General features: G+C 41.9%; 1 protein-coding gene and 1 non-coding gene across 12 annotated transcripts in view; one reads left to right on the forward strand and one right to left on the reverse strand.

Annotated features, from left to right (window-relative positions):
• MLLT10 (MLLT10 histone lysine methyltransferase DOT1L cofactor) overlaps window positions 1-24178 on the forward strand; it is a 218368-nt gene that overhangs the window by 28380 nt on the left and 165810 nt on the right. For all 11 annotated transcript variants that reach the window (XM_032168098.2, XM_058432171.1, XM_032168176.2 and 8 more), the window contains one exon: window positions 23855-23909. In XM_032168098.2, the coding sequence (XP_032023989.1) occupies window positions 23855-23909 (55 nt within the window). The remainder of the gene's footprint in view (window positions 1-23854; window positions 23910-24178) is intronic.
• On the reverse strand, window positions 1467-1573 carry LOC116477224 (U6 spliceosomal RNA). Its single transcript, XR_004250403.1, has one exon. It is a non-coding gene; the product is annotated as a U6 spliceosomal RNA (small nuclear RNA).

Raw genomic sequence — 24178 nt, forward strand, 5'->3', positions numbered from 1 at the left:
AGGAGTTTGAAACCAGCCTCACCAACATGGTGAAACCCTATCTCTACTAAAAATAAAAAAAATCAGCCAGGTGTGATGGTGCGCACCTGTAATCTCAGCTGCTTGGGAGGCTGAGACATGAGAATTGCTTGAACCCAGGAGGCAGAGGTTGCAGTGAGCTGAGATTGTGCCACTGCACTCCACCCTGGGCGACAGAGTGAGACTTTGTCTAAAAACGAAACAAAACAACATGTAACTTTCTGGGATTGAGTTTTTTACACTAGGTTTAATTCCTTGGAGATTCCTCCATGTTGTTGCTTAGTATTTGTTACAGTTAAACTGCGTTTTGTTTAATTACCTATTTGCTGAAAGATAATCTCAGTTATTTCCACTTGTAGGTTATTAAGAATAAAACATAAACATTACACGGGTTTTTGTGTGAACATAAGTCTTCATTTAGTAATTTTGATAGGCGGGTAGTGATATCTCATTGTGTATTATTATTATTTTTATTTATTTATTTATTTATTTTTGAGACAGAGTCTCGCTCTGTCGCCCAGGCTGGAGTGCAGTGGCGGAATCTCGGCTCACTGCAAGCTCTGCCTCCCGGGTTCACGCCATTCTCCTGCCTCAGCCTCCCGAGTAGGTAGGACTATAGGCGCTTGCCACTACGCCTGGCTAATTTTTTGTATTTTTAGTAGAGACGGGGTTTCACCGTGGTCTCGATCTCCTGACCTCGTGATCCGCCCACCTCGGCCTCCCAAAGTGCTGGGATTACAGGCGTGAGCCACCGCGCTCGGCTATTATTATTATTATTATTATTATTTTTTGAGACAGAGTCTCGCTTTGTCGCCCAGGCTGGAGTGCGGTGGCGCGATCTAGGCTCGCTGCAGGCTTCACCTCCCGGGTTCATGCCATTCTCCTGCCTCAGCCTCCCGAGTAGCTGGGACTACAGGCTCCTGCCACCACGCCTGGCTAATTTTTTGTATTTTTAGTAGCGACGGGGTTTCACCGTCTTAGCCAGGCTGGTCTTGATCTCCTGACCTCGTGATCCGCCCGCCTTGGCCTCCCAAAGTGCCGGGATTACAGGCGTGAGCCACTGTGCCCGGCCTATTATTATTATTATTTTTTTTGAGACAGGGTCTTGCTCTGTTACCTAGGCTTTGAAGGGCAGTGTCATGATCATGGCTTATTGCCGCCTTAACCCTCCGAGTAGCTGGGACTATGGGTGTATGCTACGTCACTACACCCAGCCAACGTTTTTAAAAATGTATTTTTGAAGAGATAGGGTCTTGCTACGTTGCTCAGGATGGTTTTGAACTTCTGAGCTAAAGCCATGCTCCCGACTGGTCTCCTAAAGTGCTGGGATTACAGGCCACTACACATGCGTCATTGTGTTTTTAATACGTATTTACTTAGTAGCTAATGATGTTGACCATCTTTTCAAGTGCTTATTTGGTATCTTTTTTTTTTTTTTTTTTTTTTTTTTTAATATGGAACACTTTAAGAATTTGCATGTCATCACTGTGCAGGGAGCATGCTAATCTTCTCTGTATCGATTCAATTTTGGTATATGTGCTGTTGAGACAAGCACTATTACATTTATATATCCTCTGTTCATCACTTTTGGCTATTTTCTTTTTCTTTTTTTGAGACAGTCTCCCCATCTCTACTAAACAAAATACAAAAATTAGCCAGGCATGGTGGCACATGCCTGTAATCCCAACTACTTGGGAGGCTGAGGCAGGAGAATTGCTTGAACCCGGGAAGCGGAGGTTGCAGTGAGCTGAGATCTCACCACTGTACTCCAGCCTGAGTGACAGAGTGAGACTCTGTCAAAAAAAAAAAAAAAAAAAGGCTGGGTGTGTTGGCTCATGGCTGTAATCCCAGCACTTTGGGAGGTCAAGATGGGTGGATCACTTGAGGTCAAGAGTTCGAGACCAGCCTGACCAACATGTTAAAACCCCGTCTCTACTAAAAATACAAAAATTAGCTGGGCGTGGTGGCCCGTGCCTGTTATTGCAGCTACTCTGGAGGCTGAGGTAGGAGAATTGCTTGAACCCAGGAGGTGGAGGTTGCAGTGAGCCACGATCGCACCATTGCACTCTAGCCTGGGCAACAAGAGCGAAACTCCATCTCAAAAAAAAAAAAAGTATTCCACTCTTGGTGGGTGGAATGTTCTGTAAATGTTCATGGATCCAGTTAGTTCATGGGATTGAATTAAATATTCTTGCTATGAACATATGTATAGTTTTATCAGTTATTACAGAGAAATATTGAAGTCTCTAGTAGTTTTTCTTTGCTCAGAAGTATAGTGTTTCTGATATTAATATAGTCACTCCTGTTTTTCTTTAATTAATGTTTGCATCATATACCTTTTTAATTTTTTTTTGCTTTCAACATGCTTATTTGAAGTAAATTTCTTGTATACAAAATAGGTTATGTTTTCTTTCTTTTTTGTTTTTGTTTGAGAAGGAATCTTGCACCGTAGCCTGGGCTGGAGTGCAATGGTGTCATCTCGGTTCACTGCAACCTCTGCCTTCCGGGTTGAAGCGATTCTTCTGCCTCAGCCTCTCGAGTAGCTGGGATTACAGGCGCCCGCCACCACGCCTGGTTAATTTTTTATATTTTTAGTAGAGATGGGGTTTCACTGTGTTGACCAAGCTGGTCTCAAACTCTTGACCTCGTGATCTACCTTCCTTGGCCTCCCAAAGTGCTGGGATCACAGGTATGAGCCACCGCGCCTGGCCTTTTTTTGTTTTTGAGACATGGTCTTGCTCTGTCACCCAGGCTGCATTGCAGTAGCGCAGTCATGGTTTACTGCAGCCTGGACCTCCTGGGCTCAAACAGTTCCCCCATCTCAGCCTCCCAAGTAACTGAGACCACACATGTGCACCATCACACCTGGCTAATTTTTTTTCTTATTATTTCTAGGGACCAGGTCTTGTTATGTTGCCCAGCCTGGTCTCGAACTCCTGGGTCCAAGAGACCCACCTGCCATGGCCTCCCAAACTGCTGGCATTACAGGCATGAGCCACCGTGCTTGGCTTTAGGTTATGTTTTTAAAATTCAGTCTGTCAATCTTCAGCTTTTTTTTTTTTTTTTTTTTTTGAGATGGAGTATCGTTCTGTCACTCTGGATAGAGTGCGGTGGTATGATCTCGGCTCACTGCAACCTCCGCCTAGTGGGTTCAAATGATTCTCCTCACTCAGCCTTCAGAGTAGCTATTACAGGCGCCCACAACCCCACCTGGCTATATTTTTTTGTGTGTTTTTAGTAGAGACAGGTTTTCACTGTGTTGGTCAGGCTGGTCTCGAACATCGAACCTCAAGTGATTGCTCTCCTCGGCCTCCCAAAGTGCTGGGATTACGGTTGTGAGCCCCTGCACCTGGCCAGTTTTTGTCTTTTATTTGCTGTATTTAGGTATTTGGGTCATTTACATAGTTACAGATGTTGTCAGACTCCCCCCCCCTCCCCTTTTTTTTTTTTGAGGCAAAGTCTTACTCTTGCCCAGGCTGGAGTGCAGTGGCTCAATCTTGGCCCACTGCAACCTCTGCCTCCCAGGTTCAAGTAGGTCTTGTGCCTCAGTCTCCCGAGTAGATGGGATTACAGGCATCTACTGTAAGCCCAGCTAACTTTTATATTTTTAGTAGAGGTGGGGTTTCACCATGTTGGCCAGGCTGGTCTTGAACTCCCAGACTTAGGTGATTCACCTACGTTGGCCTCCCACCGTGCTAGAATTACAGGCTTGAGCCACCATGCCTCATTTTAGTTTTTGTTTTTTGATTGTTTTTCTTGCTTTCTTTTGGGTTACTTAAACATTTTTGGAATTCCATTTTTCTTGTCTTACTTTTTTTTTCTACCCCAATTTGCTGTGCCAAACCATTTTTCTTTACTTTGTTTTTTATCTTTTTTTTTAGTTCGTTGATACGGTTTGGATATTTGTTCCACTGAAATTTTTTTTTTCTTCTTTTTTGATACGAAGTTTCACTCTTCTTGCCCAGGTTGAAGTGCAATGGCATGATCTCAGTTCACCCCAACCACCACCTTCCAGGTTCAAGCGATTCTCCTGCCTCAGCCTCCCAAGTAGCTGGGGTTACAGGCATGTGCCACCACACCTGGCTAATTTTGTATTTTTGGTAGAGACGGAGTTTGTCCATGTTGGTCAGGCTGTTCTCGAACTCCTGACTTGAGGTGATCCACCCACCTCGGCCTCCCAAAGTGATGGGATTCCAGGCGAGAGCCACTGTGCCTGGCCTTGGTATCTTTTTGGTATCACAAATAACTTTTGATTGAAACCTGGGCATTTTTGTAATGTCATGAGACTATGCATGTTACTTAAACAACTGTTTTAACTAGTGTTCTCTTATACTTATCTAACAAGGGTAGAGTGTTGGTGCCACTTTGTTAAGCCAGGTAGAGGATGAAGTTCAGGTTATCTAACTTGTCTGTGTTGACATTTGAGGCAAACTCCCTTTTAATTCTTTGCAGAATTGGGAGTTGTGGCTCCCCACCTAATCTCTGTGGTGGATGTGGCCTTGTTTGTTACTGTGTGTAGGTGGAAGTTCTGACTCTCTACTAGGTCTTCTCTGCTACCACTCCAGTAGGTACAGGGAGGGATGCCTTATTACTGGCAGATGATGGTGGAAGTCCAGTCTTCCCTACTTTTCTCCACTGACACAGTGGGGAGTGGATGCTCATTAACTAGCCAATTGGAATGAAAGTTCCAATCCCCTGCTTAATTTGCTCTGACACTACCTGGTGGGAATCTTGGATTGTTTTCATTACAGTCTCATGAGGGTGGATATCTAGGTTCCCCATGTGATCTTTGCTGGTATGGGTGGGGCTAGTTTTTCTGTGGTGTTATGCTGGATTATAGCAGTTACTCTTCAAGTTTTCTTTCTGGTTAACATACCACTTTACTGGTAATTTGGTCTGGAGAGAGAAGGCTTTTCTTTTTTTTTTTTTTTTGAGACAGAGTCTCTCTGTCACCCAGGCTGGAGTGCAGTGGCGTGATCTGTGCTCACTGCAACCTCTGCCTCCTGAGTTCAAGCAATTCTTGTGCCTCAGCCTCCCGAGTAGCTGGGATCATAGGCGCCTTCCAACATGCCCGGGTAATTTTTATTTTTAGTAGAGACGGGGTTTTGCCACGTTGGCCAGGCTGGTCTCCAACTCTTCACCTCTGGTGATCCACCCGCCTCGGCCTCCCAAGGTGCTGGGATTATAGGCGTGAGCCACCGCACCTAGCCCTGTTTGGGGTTCTTTTATTTGGTCGGTGCCCATCGGTGTTCCTGATGTACTCACTTCTTCCATTCCAGGAATAGGATACATTAGGCAAAAAGAAGAATACCCAGGGAATTTACTGATATATCATGTCTTGTGTCCTGTGATCCTGAGCTAATTTGCCTTCTCTCCACCTTTCAGAGAAAATTCGTTTTATTTATAATATTCACATTTTAAATTTGTACTTAGTGGGAGGAATAGGGAAAAGTATGTCCATTCCGTCCTCCCAGAAGTGTAAGTGTAACCTTTGATTTCATTGAATGTGCCCTATTTTTCTGTTTTCTATTTCATTGACTTCTGCTCTGATCTTTCTTTCTTTTGCTCTTCTAGTTTCTTAAGGAACAAGGTGAAATCACTGATTTGTTTCTTTTCTGATATAGTCATGTAATTGTATAAATTTCGATTTCAATTACTGCTTTAACTGTCTTAAAAATACTTGATATTTTTGTCTTTTTTTTTACCCCTTGGTTATTTTATTTTATTTCATTTCATTTCATTTTATATTTTGAGACAGATTCTCGCTCTGTCTCCAGGCTGGAGTGCAGCAGCACGATCTTGGCTCACTGCAACCTCCGCCTCCCAGGTTCAAGCAATTCTCTGCCTCAGCCTCCTGAATAGCTGCGGTTACAGGAGCTTGCTACTATGCCTGGCTAATTTTGTATTTTTAGTAGAGACGGGGTTTCGCCATCTTGGTCAGGCTGGTCTTGAACTCCTGACCTTGTGATACACCTGCCTCGACCTCCCAAAGTGCTGGAATTACAGGCATGAGTCACTGCTCCCGGCCCCCACTGGTTATTTTAGAAGTATGTTTTGATTCCAAATATTGGGATTGTCTTTGATTTTTTTTCTGTCACTGATTTCTAAATTAATATCACAGTGGTAAGAAAAAATTCATGGTAACACCGGAAACCTTTTAAATTTACCAAGAGTTGTTTTTTTGGCCTGAATATGGTATATCTTCATGAATGTTCCAAATGCACTTGAACAGAATGTGTATTCTGGTAGTTTGTGTAGAGTGTTCTATAGTTAGGTCAGTTTGGTTAATGGTGTTATTCAAGCTTCTGTATCCTTACTGATTTTCTGTCTGCTAGTCCTACTATTATTATCATTCCTTTTTTTTGAACATGATGTTGCTTTGTCACCTAGGCTGGAGTGCAGTGGCATGGACAATCATAGCTCATTGAGCCTCCACCTCCTGGGCTCAAGTGATCCTCCCACCTCAGCCTCCCCAATAGCTGGGTCTACAGGCATATGCTACCACACCCAGCCAATTTTTTTTTTTTTTTTTGAGATGGAGTCTCGCTCTCGTCCAGGCTGTAGTGCAGTGGCGTGATCTCGGCTCACTGCAAACTCCACCTCCTGGGTTCAAGCGATTCTCCTGCCTCAGCCTCCAGAGTAGCTAGGATTACTGTTGTGCGTCACCACGCCCGGCTAATTTTTGTATTTTTAGTAGAGACAGGGTTTCACCATGTTGCCCAGGCTGGACTCGAATTCCTGACCTCAGGTGATCTGCCTGCCTCAGGCTCTCAAGGTGCTGGGATTACCGGTGTGAGCCACCACGCCTGGCCCACCCAGTTAATTTTTAAAAATCTTTTTGTAGAGACCGGGTCTCCCTGTGTTGCTCTGTCGCCTGGGCTGGAGTGTAGTGGCACAATCATGGCTCACTATGGCCTCGACCTCCTCCTGCCTTAGCCTTCCCGAGTAGCTGGAAGGACCACAGGTGTGTGCCACTACCTGTGTCTAATTTTTCTGTGTTTTTTGTTTTTATTTTTTGAGAAAGAGTGTCGCTCTTGTTGCCCAGGCTGGAGTGCAATGGCATGATCTCAGTTCATCTCAATCTCCGCTTCCTAGGTTCAAGCAATTCTCCTGCTTCAGTCTCCTGAGTAGCTAGGATTACAGGCATGCATCACCATGCCCGGCTAATTTTGTATTTTCAGTAGAGATGGGGTTTGTCCATGTTGGTCAGGCTGGTCTCGAACTCCTGACCTCAGGTGACTTTCCCGCCTCGGCCTCCCAAAGTGCTGGGATTACAGGTGTGAGCCACCACGCCAGGCCAATTTGTGTGTGTGTGTGTGTGTGTGTGTGTGTGTTTTAGAGACGGGGTCCTGCAGTGTTGCCCACACTGGTCTCGAACTCCTGGCCTGAAGTGATTTTCCCACTTTGGCCTCCCAAAGTGCTGGGATTACAGGCGTGAGCCACTGCGCTCAGCCACTTTTCTTCATGTTTCTAGTGACTGATACTTCATTAAAAGAGTGCCTTGTTATACATGCTTATAATTTCCATCAAATATGTGAAAGTTGTTGACCATGATTCCTAAAGATTTTTTTTTTTCTGTTATCTCCTGTTTTGTGGCTCCAGTTACAACTATGTTTGGCCTGTTGAAATTATTTCAGTTATCAGGTATTACATTTTTTAGTGTTTTTTTTTTTTTTTCTGTGTTTCATTTAGGTTAGTAATTTTGGTTTCATGGGTTGTAAATCTCAAAGTGTATTTTTCATCTTAGACTTTGTAATTTTCAATTTAGAAGTTCAAATTTTAAAAATATTTCATATTTTTACTTAATATATTTCTTTTAGCCTTCTGATCATATGAAATATCATCATAATTGTTTTAAAGGACTTGTCTACTAATTCTATTTTCTGTTTCATTTCAAAATTGGTTTATTTTTTGTTTCATTATGGGGTGTAATTTCCTGCTTCTATGTAAGTCTTATAAATTTTGATTGACTTTTTAGCTAGTGTGAATTTTACCTTGTTTTCTAGTTTCTCTAGTTTTGTTTGCCTTTTTCAAATATTTGTGGACTTTGTTCTGTGGTATTATTAAGTTGCTTGAAAACAGTTCCTTTCTGTTGGGTCTTTCATGTTTTCTTTGATTGGACCAGGGCTGTGTTTAGGGTTAATTTTTTCCTCCTTCTGAAGCCTTTTCTTTCTTAGTACTCCGATGTCATATGTCCAATGTGATATAAATTATATCACATCATTTCCTTTTGGACTTTTGGGTATGGGTACTATTCACATCCTTATGTCAGTTCTGGATGCTATTACCTGTAATTCTTTTGGTGATTTCTCACCTTGCCATTGGATAGCTCCTTTACATTGCAAGTGCTGATTTGTCATTCAAGGAAAAGTTCTAGGGTGAGCCTTTGTAGATCTCTTCATTTCTCTCTCTCTCTCCAGCTCTCTACTCAGTGCTGGTCTCCCTTGTGAGCTCTAGGCACCTTGGCCTCCTTGGACTTCCAGCTCCATTTCCTCAACTTGGGGAGACCACAGGCTCTGCCTGGGTTCCTCCTCCCTGTTCCACGACCTGGAAACTCTCTCAAGGCAGTAAGCCGGGCACACGTGCGGCCCATTTGTTTTTTGTCTTCCAGGGATCACTGTGTTTTGTTACTTGTCCAATATCTTCAGTGCTTTTGTTTCATTCATTTTATTAGGTTTTTATTATTTCATGCAAGGAGGCTAAATCTGGTCCCCTTTAGTCACTCCATCTTGACCAGAAGTGGTATCATTGTGGCGTTAATTTACTTTTTCATGATAACTGGTGATATTCAGCACGTTTTAGCTTGTATGTTGACCATTCGTGTGTTCTCTTTTGTGATGAGTTTGTTCATTTAGCCTTTACTGTTGTTTTCTTTTTTCATCTATTTGAGTTGCAGAAGGTGTTTATATGTCCTAAATACTGATCCTTTGTCTGATAAATGTTTTGTAAATACTTTCCCCAAGTCTGTGTGGTTTACCTATTTATTTTAACTGTACCTTTTGATGAGCAGAAATATTTATATCTGATAAGTTTAATTTATAAGTGTTTTCTTTTGTAGTTATTGCTTACTGTGAGCTAAGACACTTTTGCCTAACCTCGAAGTCATGAAGGTAATTTCCTTTATTTCCTCTAAAAGGTTTTGCTTTTGCTAATTTATATTTAGGTCTGTGATGCATCTGAAATTATTTTTGTAGGTTTGAGTATTTTGCATATGGCTATCCAGTTGTTTTTCACCGTTTGTTGAAAAGAGTCTCCTTTTCTCACTGGGTTGCTTTGGGAACATCACATAGCTGCATAAGTGGGATCTCTTTCAGAAATCTTTATTCTGTTCCAAAAATCTGTTTGTCTAGCCCTGTTAGAGTATTCTGATTATTTTGTAACTTTATATTGTCTTGAAGTCAGAATTGCAAGTCCTAAAACCTTTTTCTTCTTTTTCGAAGTTCTGTATATTCTCCGTCCTTCACATTTCCATATAAATTTTAATAATCTCTTTTCTGTCTTCTCCAAAAAAGGCTGATGGGATCATGATTATAATTGTCTTGAATCTGTTGATCAGTTTGAGGAGAAGTGACATCTTAACAATGATTGAGTCTTAATCATTAGTGTAGTATATCTCTCCATTTATTTAGGTCTTTTTTGTTTTGTCTGAGTAGTCGTTTGTTGCTTTTAGCCTTTGGTCTTGCATGTATTCTGTTTTTCAAATTTCTTATTTTTTTTCCTTTTTTTTGAGACAGAGTCTCATTCTGTTGCCTCGTTGGAGTGCGGTGGCACAGTCTTGACTCACTCCATCTCCTGGGTTCAGACAAGTCTCCTGCCTCAGCCTCCCAAGCAGCTGGGATTACAGGCATGTACCACTAAGCCCAGCTAATTTTTATGTTTTTAGTAGAGATAGGGTTTCACCATGTTGGCCAGGCTGGTCAACTCCTGACCTCAAATGATCTGCCTGCTTCGGCCTCCCAAAGTGCTGGGATTACAGGCATGAGCCACCGCGCCTGGCCTAAAATTATTTTTAAGTATTTTGTCTTTTTTTTGATGCTATTTTAAAATATTAAATACTTTTTTTAGCAATTATAAAGTATTATAAAAATTTCTAATTTTTTGTTGGAAATAAAATTTTTGTATATTGACCTGTTTCTTACAACCTTACTTAAGTCATATTAATTCTACTAGTTTTTTAGGTAGATTACTTAGATGTTTCTAATAGATGATTGTCATAAAACACTTTTATCTCTTTTTTCCCCACTTGTAATTCCTTTCATTCTCTTCCCTTACAGAATGGACTTAATCTTGTTTTCATTCTTAGAGGAGAGCATTCAGTGTTACACCATTAATTATAAGTCAGCTGTAGGGGTTTTATTGTTGAAGTTTATCAGATTGCTTTCAAATATAGGTTTTATTACTATTTAGATATGGCAAGGCCAACAGAACCCAGCATGACTGCCATTGAAAAGATAGTTTGTTCACAGACCCCAAGAGGAATAGTCATGCCATGCCATGGAGAATACACAGTTGAGTAGCTTCCTGAGGGTTTGTGTCGTGAATGGATATTGAGTTTTCTCAAAAGCTTTTTCTGTATCTATTGAGATAATGCTATGTTTTTAAAGATATTAATGTAAATTTCATTGTTTTATTTTCAAATGTTAACACTAAATGCCATTTGGTGTCATGGTGCATTATTCTTTTTTTTTTTTGGAGATGGGTACAGTGGCGCAATCTCTGCTCAGTATAACCTCCACCTCCTGGGTTCAAGTGATTCTTCTGCCTCAGCCTCCCGAGTAGCTGAGATTACAGGCACCTGCCACCATGCCTGGCTAATTTTTTTTGTGGAGGCAGGGTTTCACCATGTTGGCCAGGCAGGTCTCCTGACCTGAAGTGATCCTCTCGTCTTGGCCTCTGAAAGTGCTGGGATTACTTTTATAATCCGTGTGAGCCACCACAGCTGGCCTATTCTTCTTATATATTGTTGGATTTAAATTGCTAATAGTAAATATTTTTGCAACTTTGTATGTGAGAGATTTTGTTGTAACCTTGTTGCTTTTTGTCAAGTGCTGGTATTTTTGGTATATTCATTGGTATTCTTCATGCTAAACTTAGAAAATGATTTGGGAAGCGTTGTCTTCTCTGTTTTCAGGAAATGTTTGTGTGAGATTGATTCTATTATTTCTTTAGTGTTTGAAGGAACTTATCAGTGAAAAAATCTGAGTCTAGAGTTTTCTTTTTGGGAAGGATTTTGATAATGAATTCAACTTAAAATGCTTCTCAGATTTTCTGTTTTATCAGTTTTGATAAGTTTCGTTTTCAAATAATTTTTTTCTTTTCATCTAAGCTGTTGAATTGGTTAGCATAAAGTCATTAATAATAATTTGTATTATTTTGTATTGGTAATTTGTATTCTTCCTATTTAAAAAAGATTAATTTAGCTTGCAGATTGTCAACTTTTTAGGTTTTTCCTAAGTGTTACCAGAAAGGGGGTCCCAGTCCAGACCCCAAGAGAGGGGTTCTTGGATCTTGTGCAAGAAAAAATTTGAGGCGGATTCATAGAGTAAAGTGAAAGCAAGTTTATTAAGAAAGTAAAGGAATAAAAGAATGGCTACTGCATAGGGAGAGCAGTGCTATGGGCCACTGGTTTCCCATTTTTCTGAGTATTTCTTGATTGTATGCTAAACAAGGAGCGGATTATTCATGAGTTTTCTGGGAAAGGGGTGGGCAATTCCCAGAACTAGTGGTTCCTCCCCTTTTTAGACTATATCGGGTAACTTCCTGGCATTGCTGTGGCATTTGTAAACTGTCATGGCGCTTGTGGGAGTGTCTCTTAGCATGTTAATGTATTATAATTAGTGTATAATAAGCAGTGAGGACGACCAGAGGTCAGTTTTGTCACCATCTTCGCTTTGGTGGGTTTTGGCCCCCTTCTTTATTACAACATGTTTTATCAGCAAGGTTTTTATGTCTTATATCTTGTGCCAGCCTCCTATCTCATTCTGTGACTTAGAATGCGTAACTTACTGCAGCCCAGAAGGACTCAGTTTTATTTTCCCCAGCCCCTGTTCAAGATAGAGGCACTCTGGTTCAGTGGTCTCTGACAAAAGGACCAACTTTGACTTCAAATTTTCTATTACTTTTCTGTTTCATTTTTTCTGCTCTTATTTTTACTATTTCTTTCTTTTTTCTACTTACTTTGGTTTACTTTGCCCTTTTATGTATAGGTTCTTTAGGTAGAACCCTACTTATTTTATTTTATTTTATTTTGAGACAGAGTTTTGTGCTGCCATCCAGGCTATAGTGCAGTGGTGCGATCTTGGCTTACCGCAACCTCTGCATCCCGAGTTCAAGTGATTCTCCTGCCTCAGCTCAGCCTCCTGAGTAGCTTGGATTACAGCCACCCACTACCATGCTCAGCTAATTTTTGTATCTTTAATAGAGATGGGGTTTCATCACGTAGGCCAGGCTGGTCTTGAACTTGCGACCTCAGGTGATCCACTTGCCTTGGCCTCCCAAAGTGTTGGGATTACAGGCGTGAGCCACCATACCTGACTGCTAGGTCATTAATTTTATATCTTTTTTTCTAATGTGGTTAGGGAACATAATCTGTATGATTTCCATTATTTTCGTTTTATTGTGTCCTGCTTTATGGCTCAGTATGTGGTCTTTCATGGGGTATGTAACAAGTTTTTTTTTTTTTTTTTTTGATACGGAGTCTCGCCGTCGCCCAGGCTGGAGTGCAGTGGCGCGATTTTGGCTCACTGCAGGCTCCGCCCCCTGGGGTTCACGCCATTCTCCTGCCTCAGCCCCCCGAGTAGCTGGGACTACAGGCGCCTGCCACCTCGCCCGGCTAATTTTTTGTATTTTTAGTAGAGACGGGATTTCACCGTGTTAGCCAGGATGGTCTCGATCTCCTGACCTCGTGATCCGCCCGCCTCGGCCTCCGAAAGTGCTGGGATTACAGGCGTGAGCCACCGCGCCCGGCCAACATTGTTTAGATTATTATTATTATTATTTTTTATTTGGTCTGGTTTTGTCAATCACAAAGAGGAGTGTTAAAATATCTTACCATGTTTGGGGCACTGAGTATTCTGACTATGCCTTATGCTAATTTTTGCTTCATGTATTTTGAAGCCTTGTTTTTAGGTGCATACATTTGTAATTATTATGACTTCTTCATTGTCTGCCTTACTGTGAAATGCCCCTCCCTCTCTTTACTATGTAGCCACTCACCATCTTTTTTTTTTCTTTTTGTTTGTTTTTTTTTGAGACGAGGTTTTACTCTCACCCAGGCTGGAGTGCAGTGGTGTGATCTCGGCTCACTGCAGCCTTTGCCTCCCAGATTCAAGCAGTTCACCTGTTTCAGCCACCCTAGTAGCTGGGACTATAGGTGTGTGCCACCATGCCTGGCTAATTTTTGTATTTTTGGTAGAGATGGGGCTTTGCCATGTTGGCCAGGCTGGTCTCGAACCCCTGGCCTCAAGTGATCAAGTGCCCACCTTGGCCTCCCAAAGTGCTGGGATTACAGGTGTGAGCCACCATGCACCCAGCCTATCCGTTTACTTTTGACCTGTTTGTGTCTTCACTTAAAGTGTGTTTCTTTTTTTTTTTTTTTTTTGAGACGGAGTCTCGCTCTGTCGCCCAGGCTGGAGTGCAGTGGCGCAATCTCGGCTCACTGCAAGCTCCGCCTCCCGGGTTCACGCCATTCTCCTGCCTCAACCTCTCCGAGTAGCTGGGACTACAGGCGCCCGCCACCACGCCCGGCTAATTTTTTGTATTTTTAGTAGAGACGGGGTTTCACCGTGGTCTCGATCTCCTGACCTCGTGATCCGCCCGCCTCAGCCTCCCAAAGTGCTGGGATTACAAGCGTGAGCCACCGCGCCCGGCTTAAAGTGTGTTTCTTACAGACACCTTGTGTTTACTTTTCTGTCTGTGCTAATACACAATTTTTTTTTTTTTTTTTGAGACGGAGTTTTGCTCTTGTTACCCAGACTGGAGTGCAATGGTGCAATCTCGGCTCACCGCAACCTTTGCTTCCCGGGTTCAAGCGATTCTCCTACCTCAGCCTCATGAGTAGCTAGGATTATAGGCATGCGCCACCACACCTGGCTAATTTTTGTATTTTTAGTAGAAATGAGGTTTCTCCATGTTGATTAGGCTGGTTTTGAACTCCCGACCTCAGGTGAATCGCCTGCCTCGGACTCCTAAAGTGCTGGGGTTACAGGCGTGAGCCACTGCCCCCAACCAATTTTTTTGTTTTGAAACAGTCTCTACATCACTACAATCAATTTTAGAACACTTATATCCCCTCAAAAAGAAGCCCTTTGGCCCATTAACAGTCACCCTCCATTACCCTAATTCCCCAGCTCCTGGCAATCACTAATCTTCATTTCTGTCTCTATCCCTATTTGGGACATTTCATGTAAATGGAATCATAGGATATATGGTGTATTGTGAGTGGCTTCTTTCTCCTAGCATAATGTACAAGCACTTGTTTTGTAGCATTAGAACTTCATTCCCTTTTGTTGTCAAATAATATTCTATTGCATGGCTGTACCACATTTTCTTTACTCATTCATTAATTGATAGACATTTAGGTTGTATATACTTTTGCAATATTATGAATAATGTTATTATGAACATTTGTTTGCAAATCCAGACATTTGTTTTCAATTTTCTTGGGCGTAGGATTTTTATTTCATGCTGTAACTCTGTTTAACCTTTTGAAAAACTGACAAAGAGGCTGTAACATTTTAAATTACCAGCGACAGTAGATGAAGGTTTTTTTTTTTTTTTTTTTTTTGAGATGGAGTCTCCCTCTGTTACCTAGGCTGGAGTGCCATGGCGCAATCTCGGCTCACTGCAATCTTCACCTCCTGGGTTCAAGTGATTCTCCCACCTCAGCCTCCCGAGTAGCTGGGATTACAGGCACCCGCCATCATGCTGCGCTAATTTTTGTATTTTTGTAGAGATGGGGTTTCACCATATTGGCCAGGCTAGTCTTACTGGCAAGGCTAGTCTTGAACTCCTGACCTCAGGTGATCCGCCCATGTTAGCCTCCCAAAGTGCTGGGATTACAGGCGTGAGCCACCACACCCAGCCTATATGAAGGTTTTAATTTCTCCATCTCTTTGCCAACATTTTTTGTTGTTTGGCTTTTGATTTTAGCTATCCTGCAGGGCATGAGGTAGTATCTGATTGTGGTATTGATTTTTATTTATTTTTTTCATTATATTATTTTTTAGACGGAGTCTCACTCTGTTGTTCAGGCTGGAGTACAGTGGTGCGATATCTTGGCTCACGGCAACCTCTGCCTCCCAGGTTCAAGCGATTCTCCTGCCTCAGCCTCCTGAGTACCTGGGATTACAGGTGCCTGCCATCATGCTTGGCTAATTTTTGTAATTTTAGAAGAGATGGGAGTTTCACCATAACGGCCAGGCTAGTCTCAAACTCCCGACCTCAGGTGATCCACCTGCCTAGACCTCCCAAAGTGTTGAGATTACAGTCGTGAGCCACCGCACCTGGCCTGGTGTTGATTTTTAATCCTTAATGATTAATGACGTTAAGCATCTTTTCATGTGCTTATTGGTCATTTATGTATTTTCTTTGGAGAAGTGTCTATTTAGATCCTTTGTTCAATTTTTAACTGGGCTGTATAGCTTTTTATTTTTGAGTGGAAGAGCTCTGTATCCTGGATACAAACTACTTGTCAGACATGTGACTTGTAAATATTTCTTCCATCCTTTTACTTTCCTGATGGTTTTGTTTGTAGCAAAAAAGTCTGTAGGTTTGGTAAATTCTAGTTATTTTTTCTTTTTTTTTTTTTTTGAGACGGAGTCTCGTTCTGTTTCCCAGGCTGGAGTGCAGTGGCGCAATCTCGGCTCACTGCAAGCTCCGCCTCCCGGGTTCACGCCATTCTCCTGCCTCAGCCTCTCCGAGTAGCTGGGACTACAGGCACCCGCCACCACGCCCGGCTAATTTTTTGTATTTTTAGTAGAGATGGGGTTTCACCATGGTCTCGATCTCCTGACCTTGTGATCCGCCCGCCTCGGCCTCCCAAAGTGCTGGGATTACAAGCGTGAGCCACTGCGCCCGGCCTATTTTTTCTTTTATTGCCTCTGCTTTTAGTGTTATGTCTAAAAACTGTTGTTCAACCAAGTCCTAAAGACTTACCTCCTATGTTTTTTTCTGAAGTTTTATAGTTTTAGCTCTTACGTTTAGTTCTGCGATTCACTTTTGAATTAATTTTTAAATATAGTATCAGGAAGGGTTTCAACTTAATTCTTTTGCACATTCCTCTAGCAATTTAAGTATATTTCTTTATTCTTTTCAGTCTGTTTTTATAGTATTACCACTTATGGGTAATATTGTATAAGTCGTAAAGTATACAAAGCTTGTAAGTTGTTCTTTTATATCACCTCTGTTTGTTGTCAGTTATGCTATTGTCATGTGTGTTGGAACTACGTATATTATAAGCCCCAGAAAACAACAATATAATTTTGGCTTTCAATACTCATGTAATGTTAAGAACTTAAGAGCTAAAAGTCTTCTAAGTTTATCCAGATATTTACCATTTGTGGTAGTCGTCTTTGTCTCCGGAAGATTTACATTTTCTAGCATCATTTGTCTTAATGCTGAAGAATTTCTTCAGCCTTTCTTGCAGGGCATATCTTTTGGTGATAAATTGTGTTTGCTTTCTTTTATCTGAAAGTACCTATTTCATCTTTATTTTTGAAGGGCATTGTGGTTGGATATAGAATTCTGTGTTGACAGTGCTTTATCTCTTAGCAATTTAAGTATTTTAGTTTACTTTATTTTGGCTTCCATATTTTATGATGAGAAATCTGCCATTTATCCAGTCACTGTTCCTTCTGCCCTCTGTGTAATGTGACATTTTCTTTTAGTGCTTCAAGATTTTTCCCTCTGTGTTTGCTGTTTAGCAAGGCATTTGACTGTTTGAGGTTTGCTGAGATTCTTGAATCTGTGAATGTGTCTTTTTTCAAATTGAGGAAATTTTCAGCCATCATTTCTTCAAAATTTTCTTTCCTGTCTCATATTCTTTCTCTCCTTTTTAAGGCCTTTGGTTATGCATGTGAGACCATTTGGTACTGTCCTGTGGGTCCCTGAAGTCCTGTTTTTTTTTTTTTTTTAACCTCTATTTCCTCTTTCAGATTAGATTTTTTTTTTTTTTTTTTTTTTTTTGAGATGGAGTTTCACTCTTGTTGCCCAGACTGGAGTGCGATGGCGTGATCTCGGCTCAATGCAACCTCCACCTCCTGAGTTCAAGTGATTCTCCTGCCTCAGCCTCCTGAGTAGCTGGGACTACAAGCGTGCGCCACCACACCTGGCTAATTTTCTATTTTTTAGTAGAGACGGGGTTTTTCCATGTTGGTCAGGCTGGTCTCGAACTCCTGAACTCAGGTGACCCACCCACCTCGGCCTCCCAAAGTGCTGGGATTACAGGTGTGAGCCACCATGCCTGGCCTCAGATTAGATTCTATCTATTGATGTAGCTTCAAGTTCACTGACTCTTCTGTCATCTCAGATTTGTTGTTGTGTAGCTTGCGTAGTGAAATTTTTACTTCACATGTTGTATTTTTAGTATTTAAAAAATTCTTTGTTTTTTTTTCTTTTTCTTTTTTTTTTTAATTTGAAATCGAGTCTTGCTCTTTTGCCCAGGCTGGAGTGCAGTGGTGCTATTATATTACTGCAGCCTCAAACTCCCAGGCACAAGTAATCCTCCTGCCTCAGCCTTCTGAGTATTTGGGACTGCAGACTGGTGCTACCATGCTCGGTTTATAGTTTCTTTTTTGTTGTGGTTGCTGAGACATCCTGTTTTATTTAGTATAGGTTTCAGTGGGCAGATTTAATTAGCATTTAGTGACATTTTTCCATAAAACGTTACAATATAACGGAAATGGTATAGTTTGGAATAGAGGAAAGAAATCACTGATAATCTTACCATCCTTTTCACAGTCCTATTAATATATTTTGTGTATTTTTTTTTTTTTTTTTTGAGATGGAGTCTTGCTCTGTCACCCAGGCTGGAGTGCTGTGGCATGATCTTGGCTCACTGCAACCTCTGTCTCCCGGGTTCACGCCATTCTGCCTCAGCCTCCTGAGTAGTGGGGACTACAGGCGCCCGCCACCATGCCTGGCTAATTTTTTTGGTATTTTTAGTAAAGACGGGGTTTCACCGTGTTAGCCAGGATGGTCTCGATCTCCTGACCTCGTGATCCGCCCACCTTGGCCTCCCAAAGTGCTGGGATTACAGGCGTGAGCCACTGCACCCGTCCTATTTTGTGTATTTTCTTTTCTTGTTTTTCAGACAGAGTCTTGCACTGTCGCCTGGCCTGGAATGCAATGGCGCGAGCTTGGCTCACTGAAACCTCTCCCTCCTGGGTTCATGCAATTCTCCTGCCTCAGCCTCCTGAGTAGCTGGGATTACAAGTGCACACTGCCACGCCTGGCTGATTTTTTTTGTTTTTTTTTTTTTTAGTAGGGACGAAGTTTCACTATGTTGGCCAGACTGGTCTCGAACTCCTGACCTCATGATCTGCCTGCCTTGGCTTCCCAAAGTGCTAGAATTACAGGCGTGAGACACTGTGTGCAGCCTATTTTGTGTGTTTTCTTTTAATGTTCAGTTAATTTTTTTTTTTTTTTGAGACGGAGTCTCGTTCTGTAACTCAGGCTGGAGTGCAGTGGCACAATCTCGACTTACTGCAAGCTCCCTTTCCTGGGTTCACACTGTCCTCCTGCCTCAGCCTCCCTAGTAGCTGGGACTACAAGCGCCCGCTATCACACCTGGCTTATTTTTTTGTACTTTTAGTAGAGACAGGGTTTCACCATGTTAGCCAGGATGGTCTCGATCTCCTGACCTGGTGATTGCCTGCCTTGGCCTCCCAAAGTGCTGGGATTACAGGTGTGAGTCATCACGCCTGGCTGTATTTGTGTTTTTAAACATGGAAAAAGTACAGCTAAAATAATGGTATGAAAGATTTAAAAAAAAATGCACTTGTATAGGGCTTTACCATGAATGAAGCTTACAGGACTAGAAGTTGCTCTGGGTGAGTCAGTAAGTGGTGAGTGAATGTGAAAGCCTGGGACATTTTTGTACACTACTGTTAGGGTTTGGCTCTGTATCCCCACCCAAATTTCATCTCGAGTTATAATCCCTATGTGTTGAAGGCGGGAGGTGACTGGATAATAGGGACAGTTTCCCCCATCCTGTTCTCATGATAGTGAGTGAATTCTCTTGCGATCTCATGGTTTTGAAAGTGGCAGTTTTTTCCTATGTACACATTCTCTTTCTCTTGCTTGCTGCCATGTAAGACGTGCTTGCTTCCCCTCCCATGATGATTGAAAGTTTCCTGAGGCCTCCTCAGCCATGTGGAGCTGTGAGTCAAGCCTCTTTTCTTTATAAATTGCCCAGTCTTGGGTAGTTCTTTATAGCAGTGAGAGAATGGACTGCTACAACTACTGTAGACTTTTAAACATTGTACACTTAATGTACACTAAATTTATTTTAAAAATTGCTCTGTCATGTTACTGTGGCTATTACATCATTATGTCACTAGGCAATAGGAATTTTTTAGTTCCATTTAATCTCATGGGACCACCCTTGTGTATGTTGTTGTTGTTATGCAGACTGTATTTTGAGAGAGACCACATTCATACAGCTTTTCTTACAGTAGATTGTTATAATTTTTTTTTTTTTTAATTTTTAAAAATTTTTTGAGGTGGAGTCTCTTTCTCTGTTGCCCAGGCTGGAGTGCAGTGGCACGATCTTGGCTCACTGCAATCTCCTAGGTTCAATCGATTTTTGTGCCTTAGCCTCCTGCTTAGCTGGGACTGCAGGCGTGTGCCACCATATTCAGCTAATTTTTTTGTGTTTTTAGTAGAGATGGGGTTTCACCATGTTGGCCAGGCTGGTCTCGAACTCCTGACCTCAGGTGATCTGCCTGCCTCAGCCTCCCAAAATCCTGGGATTGTAGGTGTGAGCCACTACACTCGGCCTGTTCTATTTTATTGTTGTTGTTAATCTGTTACTCTGCCTAATTTATAAATTAAACTTTTTTATAGGTATGTATGTATAGCAAAAAACAGAATCAAGTGCTCAGTACCATTTGTCGTTTCAGACATCCGCTGGGGTTCTTAGAATGTTTCTTCCATGGATAACTGGGGGACTACTGCATTTAGGAGGTGACTGAAGTGGGCCTGATGAAAAGTGATGGTTGCTTTAAGTAGGGTAATAGTGGAGATGGAGAGAGAGAGGCAGATCTCACCAGTATTTAGCAAGAGGAAGGGCACAATACAGTTATGGATTAAAAGTGAGATTAGGGAGTGAGGCATGAAGTGGTCAAAGATGATGTATTCTAGGTGTCTTGCATGAGCAATGTGTCATTGAAAATATCATTACTAATATATGGAAAGAGCAGGAAGAGCAGGTTTTGTCATAAATTGTGGAGCGTTTCAAGTGTCTATGTAGGCTGGTTGCGGTGGCTCACTGTAATCCTAGCACTTTAGGAGGCTGAGGTGAGTGGATCACTTGAGGCTAGGAGTTTGAGACCAACCTGGGCAACATGATGAAACCACATATTTCTACTAAAAATAGAAAAAGTTAGCTGGACGAGGTGGCACACGCCTGTAATCCCAGCTCCTTGGGAGGCTGAGGCAGGAGAATTGCTTGAACTCTGGAGCTGGAGGTTGCAGTGAGCCGAGATCGAGCCACTGCACTCCAGCCTGGGCAACAGAGTGAGACTCCATCTTAAAATAAAATAAAATAAAGTGTTTATGTAGCATACAGAGTTTTATACCTGAACCTGAGGACAGATACAAATAGATAAAATTAGGCCGGGCATGGTGGCTCACGCTTGTAATCCCAGCACTTTGGGAGGCTGAGGCGGGCGGATCACGAGGTCAGGAGATCGAGACCACGGTGAAACCCCGTCTCTACTAAAAATACAAAAAATTAGCCGGGCGTGGTGGCGGGCGCCTGTAGTCCCAGCTACTCGGAGAGGCTGAGGCAGGAGAATGGCGTGAACCCGGGAGGCGGAGCTTGCAGTGAGCCGAGATTGCGCCACTGCACTCCAGCCTGGGCGACAGAGCGAGACTCCGCCTAAAAAAAACAAAACAAAACAAAAAAAAACAAATAGATAAAATTTGGGAGTCACTGTTATATTTTTATAATTTAGTTGGTAATGGAAATTTGGACAATGAATAAGATTGCCTAGTGTTTCACGTGAAATAAGATGACATCTTAGGCCAGAGCCCTGAGGAACTTCACCATTTAAAGGTTTGATAGGGTGATCAGAAAGGTGCTGCCAAAGAGGTAATAGGAAAATCAGGAGAGTGAAATACTGAAAGGCAAGAAATATAGCGGTATTAGTCTGTTTTAGGTTAAAGGAATACCTGAAACTGGGTAGATTATTAATATAAAGAAAAGAGGTTTATTTGGTTCACGGTTCTGTAGGCTGTACAAGCATACCACCAACATCTTTGGGCTGAGGAAACTTTTACTCATGGGGGAGTAGAAATGGGGACCGGGAGTGTCACATGGTGAGAGAAGGGAGCAAGATGGCAGGCTCTTTTTACCAATCAGATCTCCTGTGAACTAACAACAGCAAGAAACTCACTCGTTACCACAGGGAAAACACCAAGACATTCACCAGGGATCTGCCCCCATTACCCAAACACCTTTTGCTAGGCTCCACCTTCAACACTGGGATTACATTTTTACATGAGATTTGGAGGCACAAATATCCAAACTATCAATAGGCTCAAGTTTTTTTTTTTTTTGAGACAGAGTCTCGTTCTGTCGCCCAGGCTGGAGTGCAGTGGCGTGATCTCGGCTCACTGCAAGCTCCACCTCCCGGGTTCATGCCATTCTCCTGCCTCAGCTTCCCAAGTAGCTGGGATTACAGGTGCCTGCCACCACGCCCAGCTAATTTTTTGTATTTTTAGTAGAGACGGGATTTCACCATGTTAGCCAGGATGGTCTCCATCTGCTGACCTCGTGATCCACCTGCCTTGGCCTCCCACAGTCCTGGGATTATAGGCGTGAGCCACCGCGCCCAGCCAATAGGCTCTATTGTTTTAAAAATTATTTTTTGTAGAGATGAGGTCTCACTTTTTGCTTAGGCTGGTCTCGAACTCCTGACCTCAAGTGGTCCTTCTGTTTTGGCCTCCGAAAGTGCTGTGATTATATGTGTGAGGCACTGCACCCGGCCTCAGTAGGCTTTTATGGCTTATGCTTTCTGTACTTTTAATACTATTTCAACTTAATTTTCTTCTCCAATTTTTTGTTGTAATTTATGTATGTATGTAAGTGTATATATATTTATATGTAGGGTGTGTATATATAGTGTGTGTATATATATAGAGTCTGTGTGTATGGGTGTATATATATAATGTGTGTGTATATATACGCACATATGTATGTATACATACACACATTTTTTTTTATTTTTGTTTTTTTGAGATAGGGTCCACTCTGTAACCCAGGCTGGAGTGCAGTGGTGCAATCATGGCTCACTGCAGCCTTGACCTTCTGGGCTCAATTGATCTGCCCGCCTCAGCCTGCTGAGTAGCTGGTACTACAGGTGTGCCACCATCACACCCAGCTAATTTTTGTGTTTTTTTTGTTTTTGTTTTTTGTAGAGGTGGGATTTTGCCGTGTTGCCCAGGCTGGTCTCGAACCCCTGGGCTTAAGCGATCTGCCTACCTCAGCCTCCCTAAGTGCTGGGATTACAGGTGTGATCCACTGTGCCCGGCCTATATTACTATATTGTATGCTGCAAAACCTCTTTTGGAAACAAAGTGGGATATAAATAATACTCAAGTGAGACTTTCAGGAACGTGTTCTTCATAGTAAGACAATGCCATTGAAACTTACTGTGTTTCATAAGAAGTGGTAGTACTGGCTCTATGTTTATTTTTGGTTTTAAATTCTGAGCACGGGAAGGAGACGGATCCACAATAAATTTTGAGTACTATTGTGTTTGAATAATAATAGCTGATTAGCCTAATTCCTTTCAGAAGGAAAATCAGCATGCATGAGATCATTTCTTGCCACTTAAAATTCTAAATTCTAGAGTTTGGCTCTTTAAGAGAAACCAGACGTCAGTACTTGAAGGCAGTCATCCTAGCTGACCATAAGACAGGAAGTAAACAGGTAACGGGCAAATGTTAAAAGCCTTGCCCCATTCCTGTGTTGAGAGGACCTTTTGGTTTTTTTCCCGCTCCCCAGGTAAATAATCCCAGCATCTTTGTGTTTTTATTAATGTAAGATTTAAAAAATTGTGGCAGGAGTTTTGTTTTGTTTTGTTGTGTTTCTTTTAGTTGGAATTTCGTTCTTGTTGCCCAGACTGGAGTGCAATGGCGCGATCTTGGCTCACCGCAACCTCCACCTCCCGGATTCAAGCAGTTCTCCTGCCTCAGCCTCCCCAGTAGCTGGGATTACAGGCATGCGCTGCCATGCCTGGCTAATTTTTTATTTTTAGTAGAGACGGGGTTTCTGCATGTTGGTCAGGCTGTTCTCGAGCTCCCGACCTCAGGTAATCCGCCCGCCTCAGCCTCCCAAAGTTCTAAGATTACAGGCATGAGCCACCACGCCTGGCCCATGGCAGGAGTTTAGAAGTTAAAATGTACTTTAAAAAAATTACTTGTCCTCTGAAGAAGATCACATGTCATCGAGAACAACTGTTTGTGAAGAATGTTCTGAAATATTCTTGGGGGGCAACTAGGACAAATGCTGCTCTCACATTTTCAGTAGTTTTGAAGTTGCAGGGAAGATACTACATTTTTGATTATCTGAAATATTTCATCATTACCTATTTCTTTTTTTTTTTTATAGAGATGTGAACTTTGTCCCCATAAGGATGGAGCTTTAAAAAGAACAGATAATGGGGGTAAGTGCAGAGATTTCTTGAAAAAAAAAAAATTACTGAAAACTGGGACAGTGCAGTATTTTCAAATATTTGGTAGTTTATTTTATTTCATCAAATTAAACAGCGTTTTCTACTCATTTTTAACAGTAGTGGCTATAATTTATGAATCCTTATTGTATTGACCCACGATTTTTCTACTTTGCGGACAAACTTAAGCATTGGCTATTTTATGCAGTATGATCTATTAAATACATACTTCTAATTTAAATTCTTATGTTTTTGGCTGGGCG

The sequence above is a fragment of the Hylobates moloch genome, unplaced genomic scaffold (assembly GCF_009828535.3).
Source record: "Hylobates moloch isolate HMO894 unplaced genomic scaffold, HMol_V3 SCAFFOLD_2, whole genome shotgun sequence".
NCBI lineage: Eukaryota > Metazoa > Chordata > Mammalia > Primates > Hylobatidae > Hylobates > Hylobates moloch.